The sequence below is a fragment of the Canis lupus genome, chromosome 25 (genome assembly GCF_011100685.1).
Source record: "Canis lupus familiaris isolate Mischka breed German Shepherd chromosome 25, alternate assembly UU_Cfam_GSD_1.0, whole genome shotgun sequence".
NCBI lineage: Eukaryota > Metazoa > Chordata > Mammalia > Carnivora > Canidae > Canis > Canis lupus.
The window spans coordinates 4,252,815-4,264,668 of NC_049246.1; the positions used below are offsets into that span (position 1 = coordinate 4,252,815).

The 11,854-nt window shown below is 42.8% G+C and overlaps 1 protein-coding gene across 5 annotated transcripts; it reads right to left on the bottom strand.

The window, feature by feature from the left end:
• Positions 1-2,556: 2,556 nt before the first annotated feature.
• On the bottom strand, positions 2,557-11,798 carry CCNA1 (cyclin A1). 5 transcript variants are annotated; one of them, XM_038573263.1, is made up of 9 exons: positions 11,727-11,798; positions 10,430-10,618; positions 7,652-7,898; positions 7,341-7,465; positions 6,481-6,722; positions 5,156-5,360; positions 4,127-4,240; positions 3,099-3,232; positions 2,557-2,822 (listed from the first exon to the last, which is right to left on the bottom strand). In XM_038573263.1, the coding sequence occupies exons 2-9, from the start codon at positions 10,592-10,594 to the stop codon at positions 2,771-2,773; spliced, it is 1,284 nt and encodes a 427-aa protein (XP_038429191.1). In that variant the 5' UTR covers positions 10,595-10,618; positions 11,727-11,798; the 3' UTR covers positions 2,557-2,770. The 5 variants fall into 5 exon arrangements, with proteins under 5 accessions (XP_038429191.1, XP_038429190.1, XP_038429189.1 ...); XM_038573262.1 differs by lacking the exon at positions 11,727-11,798 and adding an exon at positions 11,124-11,275; XM_038573261.1 differs by lacking the exon at positions 11,727-11,798 and adding an exon at positions 11,021-11,228.
• Positions 11,799-11,854: the final 56 nt, after the last annotated feature.

Here is an 11,854-nt window from a genome sequence, read left to right on the forward strand (position 1 = left end):
TTACTAGGATGACAGAAACAACAGCTTGGGTATATTCAGCTTCTTTCTCGGGCTCCTGATGATGGGTGGGAAAATGCTGTTCCCATAGTCCTTTCTCATGGCCCACTTCATCAAGGGCCTGAATCTGCCTGAAGCCACTGGCCAAAGAGACTAGAGACAGCTAGGTGTGGTACTCCCACATCCATAGCCCTGTCCCAACCAGTCTCCACACTGGCTGGCAAGTAGCAGGTGGGGTGGGGCAGGGAGAAAGAGGTGAAAAAATCAAGAGAACAGATAAATCATAGTACATTCATTTAACATTCCACAATACTATAAATACCAAGGACTCTACTTATTCAACACAGATCATCTCAAAATACAGTGCTGCCTAAAACACATATCACTGAAGGATATGCAAGATAGTCAACAACCATTAAATTTTAGAAGTAAGCATTAATGTTTATAGACAGGTGCTTATGAAGTTTAAAAACCATGTGATCAACACCAGATTCCGGGAAGAAAAAGAACAGGATGAAAGGAGGGACACACTGAACGAAGGCTGCTATTCTGTCTCAAGCTGACTGAGAGGTCCAGAGGTGACAGTTATATTCTAGTTCTAAATAAAGTATTTCAAGAACACAAAATAAGACAAGCAAGTCTAAGCTGAAGACCAGTTCTTTGCAACTGGTAGGTATGTGTGTTGGGTGTTGGGAAGTGTGTGCAAATTGCTGATAGCAAAGAACATAAGAATTATGAGTTTAGACCTCTATGTCCTATAGTGTGGTTTTGTGACCTAAAGTCAAGGTTAAATTTTGGATTCAGGTTAGCAACAAAATCCTCCTTTGCAAAATAATTCATAATGAAGGACTATCTCTCAGGTCCTTTCTAGATGAAGCAAAACATTCTAAAATAAAAATATTGCTAGTGACAGAAAATGTTATTTTGTCAGAATCCAAACTGCAGTTTGAGATAGGCAAATTTCACAAGGCGGTGGTTAGCCCATGGAAACTGGCAGAGATCGAGAGGAAGCTTCCCTGGCCTGGTCCCTCAAATCTTTAAGGCCCGAAATGGATAAACAGCACTTCTACCATCAAAGTCTTAGCCAGAATCGCCCTCTCCCACTGTCTTCTCAGGAGGGGGTCATTTTATGGCAAACATACAGCATGCATGTCTGTTATGCTGTCAAGAGCAAAAGAATACTTGGAAAGGTAAGCCTATATATGCAGTGAACAGAAATATAACCAGTCCTAAGTTAGAATGTGATTACAAATTGCCGATTATATAACATAAAAACAGAGAATTCAGTAGTGATATAGGTCCTATATCCCCTTTGTGAAACTTATGCAAAATAAATCACAGAATACTTAAGGAAATGTTGATTTCTTCAGTGGAACCAGAAATGAAGACACCTTGAGAATGTTTATCTGCAGAGGGAAAAAGAAGGCATTGCTAAACCTTTTAAGAGTTTGTGGGTACTTAAAGAAAAAGTTTTCACAAAATATGTAAAATACAGCTATATTTCCATATTAATAATTTCATTAAAGCTTGAAACAAACATAAAATTTGGAGTTAATTTCATCTACTATCATTTTACCAAAACCTATCTGGGTCTAATTTTTTCTATGTAAAGCGATCTAGAAAACACGGTTCCTGTTGTTCTTACCTCCATGGAGCCATCTGGGCTGAGCCCCAGGGCAGGCCTGGAGGCAGGACAAACAGCACAGGAAGCTTATGTGCCTCCAGGGACTACTGGTTTGAGATTTACACAATTTATATTCAATCCCCAATAAGCACCACTTTGCATCAGGCCAAGTGTACTCTGGAATTTCCTTCCAAGCTTTAAAAAAAAGTTAAAACAAGTGTTTGGTTGGTTGATTGGTTATTCAGTTCTCTTCACCTTGCAAACTCTGTAAGTGCTGTTGCAAAGGGTCCTGTATGGACGTATAGTGATCTGTAGGATCATGAATAATTTGAGCTAGAGGAGAGCTTAGTATGGATATCTTACAGAGGACAAATAGGAGGGGTTAGCTTCATTAAAATCTGAAGTCCCATCCTGTGGTGAAATTTGCTTTTTCTACCTCTCTGAGCATCTTCTAAGGCTGAAATATATGCTTGATGGGTGACTAAGTGAAAACTGAACATTGACATCATGGTATCTACAAAATGAGCATCACATCCCTGGATTAAAATTACATGTCGGTCACCGCTCAGGGGTACCTGATCACATCTAGTCTTCAACTCACTTCCTTTATTCCCTAGGGTCCTGAAGGGAAACTAGAAGAGATTGTACTTGTTTATATCCCTTCACTAATGAGTCTAAGCTTGGAGTTCCCTCCTTCGCCAATTTATGGAGAGCTGTGTAAAAAGTAAACCAATGGGAAGAAAAAAGTCTCAGGGGAGCCACTGACACCAAACATGAAAATCTCTGAATTCCTCAAAACACTTAATCCCAATGGCATACCAGATTTATGAAACCAGTTTAGGAGAATTCTTGAAACAGAGACGACATTTATAATGCTCCCCACTACAATTCCAGGCAAGCATATGGGCCATCCTAATTAGTAAACAAGTCTAACATGTGGTCACAAGGCAAGTTGTTTATTCTTTAAAAAATGTTAGATGATATTACAAACTACTAAAATCTAAGGGAACTTGACTACATTTACATTTTAAAAAATATGTCATCTATATTGTAGCAACACTAGTTGACCCAACCTGCAGAAACCTATAAAAGTTAAGATGAATTCTGTTGATATGGAGGTTAAGTTCTGGAACTACTTCAGCAAGAGACTTATTGTAGAGGGAGAACTGCAGGTGGTTCCATGAGAGACACGTGCATGTACCTGCAATGAGACCCAAACAAAGGACTTCGGTTTTATAAAATCTCAGGCCACAGAGAACTTTCCAGTAGTTTAAACAGAAAGGAAGAACGCTTTCTGACTCTATGTATTCCAAGCTGACATATTATAAATCTAGGCCTCTCTAAACCGATTTTCCTGATTTAACATGCGAGCCTAGCACTGAGATTTCCAATTTGTTCTATTTTTAATGCTGACATTACTATAACCTATTAAAGCCTTAAATTAGTAAGCTCAGAGAAGAAAATTTCAGAAACTTACTTTGAAGCCTTATACTTCTCCCTAATTGCTTGCTGAGGTCGATGGGGTATATCAAGGCATGCTTTATGTAACTCACTCAGGCAAGGCACAATTTCATTTAATGAATAGCCTGTAAATGCAGCAAGAGTTTCTGGCTAATCAAGACAAAAAGAAAAAAACTGCATCATATAACTTTATATCAGAAAGCTGAAGACAAATCTGAAATCAAGGAAGTTAATTACTTAGGAAGTATCCACATTCATTTCAAGAGAAACTGTAATCCTCCTTCAGTGACTTTAGAAATGAAATATTAGGAAGAACAGCCAGAGTTCTCAATTTGTTCATACTGTGTATTTATAATGCTCAATTTGGGGGTAGGTTACTTTTATGTATTCTGTCATGAGCAGGATTTTTACTGGTCCCTAAAGAGCCTCTTCTTATCTAAACACCCTATTTACATCTTACATATGAAAGATTCTTAGTGGATGCAGAATATATAATAATAAATAAGAATTCTAGAATATAAAAGTAGATACTCTACTTCTTTTAGCATAAAAGTGAGCCTTCAGAACCCAATCGAAGGGTCCGTTTCTAAACTCGCCTCTTTTTGGACCAAGAGGCAGCACTAATTGCTCCCTTTCCTCGAAAACTTGATGCAAATTTCTGACCATCCTAAACGGATCCAGATTGTTTTACACACATAGAACAAAAGTCAACAAATTTTGCCTGAAGTGCTCAATGCTTGCACCACAAGGACATTCCTGGCATAAGGTGGGCATTGAGGTTTCCAGGCCTGCTTCTTTTGAATAAGCATGCAAACACCATCTCCTTGCCTTCCTGCAATCTCTACCCCAAGGCCACTGAGTCAAAGCCATAAAAGCTGACCTGCAACACTCAGTGACATGTTGTCATCTGCTGGCAAGACAACCAGTTCCTTATTAAACTAACTTTCCCTCATGAGAGGCCAGTCCATACTAAGCCTTGAGAGTTACTGGACAGATTCTTAGATAGGCTTTGCATTTCGTGTAGAGAACTCATTGGAATCTTACCCAGAAGTGCCTGTTCACAGTATAGTTCGCCAGGCAATAAGCTGCTGCAGCTCTCAGTGAAGGGAGATATTTCAAGAATGGGTCAGCTTCCAACAGACTCAGTTCTGCTACATACTAAGCACAAGAGAGAAAATCCCAGTGGAATTAGAATCTGACTAAGGTTACAAGTAAACCTAGAAATGTGAAGGGAAAAAATTGTCTTATCTTTGTCCATCCTGTATCTAGTGATGTGTGGACAGAAACGGATGCTCAAAATATTCACTGGGTTAATAATTGCTATGCCTATCCATAACCAGAATAGCACTGGTGTTGTAGTACAGGCCAATATACAAGGATTTGGCCCACCTACACAGTATATATGATAGGTTACTTTTCTTGTCTTCTACTAGTGGGTACAGGTGTATACCAGTCACATAAAGTAGCAAAATACGACCGTATGAAGCTACGGATTTGTCAGGCAAATGCATGTAGTTCAGAGGCTAGAACAGTCCCTGCGAGATTAGAAGAAACATACTGGGAAATTTATACATAGATCCTCATTACTCTTTGCATAGCATATACATTCCAGATATGCTAGGATCACAGTGACTGGAAACCAAGTCTTCCAAACTAATACTTCAGTGCCTTCAACTAAAGTACACTAACCCCAGATGACCAAATAATGCTTTATTACTTCATAGTTAGGGTAAGATGAGAGCCAAATCAAACTGCATTTACTTTATTTCCATTCTGTTAACTAAGAAGAGGTATTTGCCTACATGTAGTCTGTATTTGACAAGGGAACGGTTTCCAAACTTAAACTTCTTTTAAGAGTTGGGTGATCAGATAACCCATGCCTACCAAACGTGATGGACAGTGATGTCTCATAACCAGAAATCATGATCCTAAAATTAGCTCTCTTCCATTGCTAAAAAAGTTTTTCTGGACCCAGGACAAAGAACTGATAAGGAAGGAAGAACTGACGGATGATGGGGAAAGGCTAATTTTATTCTCCTTGGTTCCCAAGTTCCTGGAAGTCAGGTAGCATACCTTGGCCAGATTCTCAGTTCTGATGCACACTCCTTGTCTCCTTAAGTACTGAAGGAGAAACTGGTTGGTGGTTGGCACTGTCAGATCAAAAGCTAGGACTTTCAGGAGCAGGTGTTCCATTCTTAACAGTTGTCGTTTCGTGTAAGTGTCATCAGTTATATAGACAAACTCATCTACTTCAGGTGGATATATTTCTTCATATTTCCTATGAAAGGTAAAGAGTTTTTCGGAAGTAAATCTTGGAAGCTGTGGAGCTCCTTCCTCTGCTATCACAACCATGCCTTTTGCATGGCCCTTGAAGACTTCTTTCCTCTGTATCCACATATCCACTTAAATATTACTAAATGGTACCGACCTTGAAAATATTCAGATCTTGATGCCAGAACAAGAGCATGAGTATTGCAAGGATATGTTGTACTTACTGCTAGGAGTAGTAACAGAGACAATTTCCAACTGAGAATTTTAGGTTGTGGCCTCTGATATGCTGAAAGATTCTGAATGACAGACATACAGATAAATTGCTCTTAATTCTATAAACCTCACTCATCTTGTGGAAAAGAATGTTATATTGAACACAAGCGTAGAATAAAAGCTCCTTAGATTGTAGATCTTTAAAAAGATCATGTTCAAAATAAATAAATAATAAAAATAAAAAGATCATGTTCAGAATTTTTCTCAATTGGATTAGCAAATGATGCTATGTATCCAAGAGTAAGATAATGATAGAATTTCATTATTATCAACTCTTTTGCTTTAGTTTCTGCTTTCTATGGGGGAATTTTGGCAAGTTTCTGGGCATTAATAAGTAGAATGTCCAAGACCAGAAGAATTGAAGACACTGCCATCTACCAACAGGTCACTGAATTTAAGGCAGTTCAGGCAGAAGCCAGCTCTTTTTGTACACAGTGATAGTTTATTCACTGGAACCAAATAAACTGTGTTACTACAGGTCATTTGCTAGATCGTGACGATGGCTTTTGTATAATCAAAATATTTTCTATAACCACAATCTTTTTGTATTAGAATGCAGTCAAAAGACCACACTGCAAAATAGTTAAACTGGATCTTGAATTTGAGCTGATGGTTATCTGTTCATGATATTGAACTTGTTGCTATAAATCTTAAACATCGGAATTGAAGAGTGAACACGTGTTAAGATTGCATGTTAAGATTCAGTTTCTCAGTAAATACTGCAAAAATGATACTTTATCAAGGGAGGCATGAGTAAGCCTTAATTATTGAGCATTTCTTCAACAAATGGGAAAGAAAATCAAGTGTTTTGACAGGCTGCAGTTTTACATTATTTAAGCTGAAAGAATACTTACGAAGCCAGAAGAATAGCTGCTGTTCCTACAAGCTGCAATTTCCCTCTCAGAACAGACATGCAAGAAAGAAACCTATCCAGGAAGTTGACAGCCAGGTACAGAGTCTCTGCTCGAAGCTTATACTCTTCGCCGACCTCAACCAGCCAGTCCACCAGAATTGTTCGCATGCTTTCTGTGATGTCTGGTTGCTTTCTCATGTAGTGTGCTTTGGGCCTGTGTCTTATCTGTTTGGGAAAAGAGTTCTAATACTTAAATAGTTGTATATCAGAAAGATCGCTCCATGGTACAGTGGCTATTTAACAAATAATCTCTGAGCAAAGGTTAGGAAGAAACTGATCAAGAGCCAAACACATCTTTACTATGTGGAAGAACGTATGAAATTCTGGTTCTGTAAGGCAATTAGGTAACAACAAATAACTTAAAGGAGGAGGGGCAGGGAATAGCAATATGGGTTATTCCTAAGAGTGAAATACTGAATACATAAACCCTTTGAGTTGTGGAGAAATAGTCCAAGTAATTGCTACTTGCCTCACAACTATTACTATTTTTTAAGATTTATTTACTTGGGGGGCAGGGAGGGAGAAAGAGAGAATCTCCACCAGACTCCCCACTGACTGAGGAGCCCAACACAGGGCTCCATCCCAAGGCCCTGAGATCATGACCTGAGCCGAAATCAAGATTTGGATGCTCAACTGACTGAGCCACCCAGGCACCCCACACCTATTCTTTTTCATAGATATTCCTACATTTGGATGCCATAAGAATGCTATTCACTAGTGGATTTGGCCAGAAGTTTATAGCTATCTTGTTATTAAGTGTTTTGAGTGCTAGAAATTGAAATAGAATTTGGGAAAACTCACTTCAGCTTCTCTAAGGTACTGATGAATTTCTTCAGCATATTCAGTCACATTTATCACATCTGTACCAAAATCTGATGCATCTTCAGACTGGGAATGGAGAGATGAATCTACCAGCATAGGGGAAACTGCAGGGGTTCAACATTATCAGGTAAGACATTCAGTTTAAAAATTCATTGCATTCACTAACCCTCCACAGGCAATTGTGAAAATAAGGCATTACTTCATGGTTTTCTCCTGCTAGTTACATGCTATTGAATGCTGCAGGCGATTATGAGTACAGAGTACCACCAGCCATAGGTGAGTCGGATTACCTGTGTTGAAATCCAGCAGGAAGTGAAGGTCTGACTTGAGTGTGCTGGTGTCTACCCCACACACATCCTCAAATGCCATCCCCTCTCTCCCAGTGCAGCTGTCTCTGTCTCCTTGCTCAGCCTCATCCATGTAGATATGAAATCCTTGTTTGGCTGGCACCTGGACCCTGCAGTCAGAGAACACTTTCTTTCCAGCTGGAGGGACGACATTTTCTGATCCAGAGAAGCACCGGATTGTTGTGATCCCCTGGAAGAGGATTAAGTTTTTTGTGAGAGGCCACCCTGAAGATAGTATAGGTGATATGAGCTTGTGTGACCCAAGCCAGCAAGCCAGAAAGATGCGAACAGGCTTAAATTGAAATATCTAGGTCTGCAATTTAATTTCAGAAAATGAAGCTTCTGAAATATGACTTCTCCCTTATCTTTATCTACATCTAACATTTGGGAAAAGAGCTACCTATAATTTGTCATCTTCCTCATATATCTATCAAAGGAAACTCAAGATTATAGAAAAAAAAAGAAACCATAGCTATCCTCCAAAATGAGGATAGGTATTGCATGGGTGAGTGGGTAGAGGGAGATTGTTAATTGGCTTTCATACTTCTAGCCTATAGGATTTTATAAGTACCTCTTGATATATAGTCACTGAGTTCCTACAGTCTTCCTCCTTAAACAGCTTTCAGTAAGTAAGTGCCTATAAAGTTTCCATTTTATACTCAGATATTTAGAAACATGATTGTTTTAGAAACTCCTACCATTAACTTCTCTTACAAAGCCATAGAATCTCTTGTATGACATAATGTCCCTTGAGGAAATCTATCAGAGATAAAAGTATGAGCACAGGTAGATGGTATTTAATGCTAAGAGGCTTGAAAGTTTGAAAGGGAGTGAGTGCATATTCAGATCAAATACCAAGTCCTGGAGCACTCTTTTAGATATTGAGGAAGAGTGGCCAATGAGCAAGGTGGAAAACCAAGAGAGTATGGTTCTCCAGGCCGAGCGAGAAGAAAGGATTTCAAGGAATAAAGAATAATCAAATGTGTCAAAGGCTGCTGGATTAGTCAAGTAAGGAATGGACAAAAAAAAGGAGTCAAAAGAGAATAAGAGAAGAATTAAAGACAAGAGAGTATTCGCTCAACAAATCTTCACAAGCTACCCTGGCCAAACACTGTTCGAAGCACTGAGAATACAGCAGTGAGCCTCAAATCCCAATCCTCATCCTGATGGGAGTTTATGATCTAGCAGGATAAACTCTCGAATTATTGGCTGTAAAATGAACAGTCACTGCTTTGTAGTTTAAAGGTTTTAAAGATGGAAAAAGAATACAATATATTTATATGCTTATGAGTTTGACCAGTAGACAAGGCTGAGAAAGGAGAGTTCTCAACATCCCTGAAGAAGCAAGAGGACATGAGGTATACTACATGTGTGAGAGTCACCCTGCCTGAGAGCAGGGAAGTGTAAGTCATGTAGCAGGGTGGGGATGGTAGGGTATATGGCACGTGGGAACGTGCAGAAATTCCCTTTTGGTTCCTTTTATATTTTTAAGATAACAGGATCACAAGGCCATCAACTGAGAGTAAGGAAGGAAGGTAGAGGTTTGGGAGGATTAAAAAGAAATCTATAAAACAGATTTCTGAGAAGTTGGTAAAGGAATAGAGCAGGGGAATGGAGAAGTAGTGCTAGGCAACATAAAAGGTTAACTAATAGTTCTGAATTTAAGTTAAGCCCGGGCTCACTGGGCAGAACTGATGATTCGTAAGAACCAGGTTTCAGATTTTCCGTTTTAAAAAAGTAAATATTGCTAAGCAAATTAAGTTTGTTAAAACCACTTTCACTTAATTTCACCCCCCTCCTCCGAAAGCTTTGAAGAGATCACTTTGGGTATTTTTCTCTCCACTGATCAGATGCCACCAAAAGGCAGATACCTTGAGTGGTCAGTGGATGAAGGGCTCTAATCTGGCCTCTACCCTTTTTTTTTTTCTTTCTTTCTTTCTTTCTTTCTGACCTTTCTTAAATCTTTGAAATTTTCTTACCTATTAAATGGGAAGAATTCTTGACCTACCTACTTCACTAGACTATTGCCAGCATGATTCCATTACAGGTGTAAAATATAAGCTTAAGGCATCATTCTGAGCGGCCTAATAACAGACTAAGGGAAACTTTTTTCTACCCCAAAATTCAGTCTTAAGGATCCAAATCCCTTGTTTTGCATTTTAGGTGTCTGATTTTGTTTCTAATCTATTCAGGGAGTCTATTCACCTACCTATGATGAGTCCAGCAAAAGCAACTAATATCTATTATCCATTTGCCCACCTGCCTTTTTTCACGGACTGGGGAGATGTCTACTTTCAAAACACACTTTCAGAAGTAATTTCATCTAGCCGTACCCAATCTGTAGTCTAACACCACTTGCAACGAACATAGTAAAGCATAGCAAATTCAGGTTTGCTTCAGGCACAGTCTAGATCAGTCTGAACGCCACTCTGCTCTGGAGGAACCCCCAGTTCCATAGTTTATTTTGGTGTGTTAACACTTGCTCTTGGCCCAGCACTTACATGGCTTTACATGTACTTAATTCAAATAGTTCCTAGACCTGTTTCCTTGATATTATTGGAAAAATAATAAATTATTCACTCTTTCTAGCTGAAAAAGGGGACCAAAGTCAGTGTCCCTACAGTCCAGATTCCAGGGCTGCAATACTCCAGGGTATTCTAGGTCCGACTCCAAGAGAAACCCACCTCCTACCATGACGTGATGGCCCTTGTCACTCATTACCTGGCCACAGGTCCTCCCGTACTGCCCATTCTCAGTTAGCACCCCTAGCACTGTTCTTTGCGGGGGATCCTGGCCGAGTTGGGCTCTGGTTATCATCTGACAGGCATCGGGACCTCGAGACACCGGAGCTAGGGCTACTCCACTCTTGGAGCTGCTGCGATGCATACCCTCCGTCGCCACAGAATGCAACTATTAGGTAAGGAAAAAGAGACAACCCAATGGTTAGTCCACGCTCTTCCATCATGGGCTCCAAGCATGCAATGAATGTCTAGGAGGGAGAACACTAAAGCGTATCATCTTCTCTGCAATTGTTACTGCTGAAAGGAAGGGCAAGAGCCACGCTGCAAGGGATCCAAGCGCCTTTGAACCCAAACAGCGATTTGAATCTCTCAAGGCTTTCTTCTAAGACCTGACTGAGGCTGGAGGAAGAGATTAATCTTGACAACCTCCAAGCAAGGATACGGAGTCCGGCGTTCACTGGGGAGCCTACAGCTACAAGCCCGAGTCTTCGCCCACCGCGGCGGTGCTTCTCTCATCCTTTCTACCCGCCCCCCCCCCCACCTCCTTGCAAACAAAAGACCCGGTGTATACATCACTGCGGGAAGGTACGTCCCCTTCCCAAATGACAAGCAGGGTCCTCCTCCGCGGCCCTCCTTCCACCAGACACAAGGCCCCAACCCCCGACTGGAACTACCGCGGGCCTCGCTCCCCTCCGCTTGGCGTCTTTACATGAGTCTCCGACAATTAGCAAGTGCACACGAGGGCCGGGGCTGCGGGGCCGCCGGAGGGGGCGGGGACGCGGCGCCGACACGTGCCAGCGGGGGCGCCGGGCTCCCAGCGGCGGTGGCCGCGGCGCTCAGCTAATCACCTCCCCCGCGTCTGTTGAACCCGCCAATCGGCGGCGCGGCCAGGCCTCGCGGGGCCGCTTCCATGCCAACCGCAGCGGGCGGGCGCGCCCCGGGGCCGCCTCGCCATGACGACCCCCTCACCCGACGCGCTGCGGGCCGCGGCGCCGCGCCCCCGGGGGCTCAGGGCCGGGCGGGGCCAACGGGCGGCGGCCCCGGCTCCCCCTGCGCGGGGCGGGGCGGGGCGGGGCGGGGCGGGGCAGGGGGGCGCCGTCGGCACACGCGCGCTCCTGGAGGCCGCCGCCGGGCGGGGAGGGAGGCGGCCGCCCCGCGACGGCCCGGGCTCTGGAAGGGGCTCCCCCGGGCCGGTTCCCCCAACAGCCCTAACGTCTCCCCGGCCCCGGCGCCGGCGCCGGCCCCCGCCCCCCGCCCCCCGGCCCGCTCCTGAGAACCTTGGCTCAGGAGGGCGACGCGGGGCCCTCGGGGCTGCGCAGGCCGCGCTCGCTCCCGGCCGCGGCTCACACCTGCGCCCCCAGGGCGGCCGAGCAGCCGCGCCGCGGCCCCCGCCCCGAGCCCGCGC

Coding starts and splice junctions, on each gene's coding strand:
- CCNA1 (XM_038573263.1), bottom strand. CDS start 10,594: ATGCATCGCAGCAGCTCCAAGAGTGGAGTAGCCCTAGCTCCGGTGTCT. Junction 6,723..7,340: donor AGTACCTTAGAGAAGCTGAA/GTGAGTTTTCCC, acceptor TTTAAGTATTAG/AACTCTTTTCCCAAACAGAT. Junction 2,823..3,098: donor GAGAAGTATAAGGCTTCAAA/GTAAGTTTCTGA, acceptor GTCTCATTGCAG/GTACATGCACGTGTCTCTCA.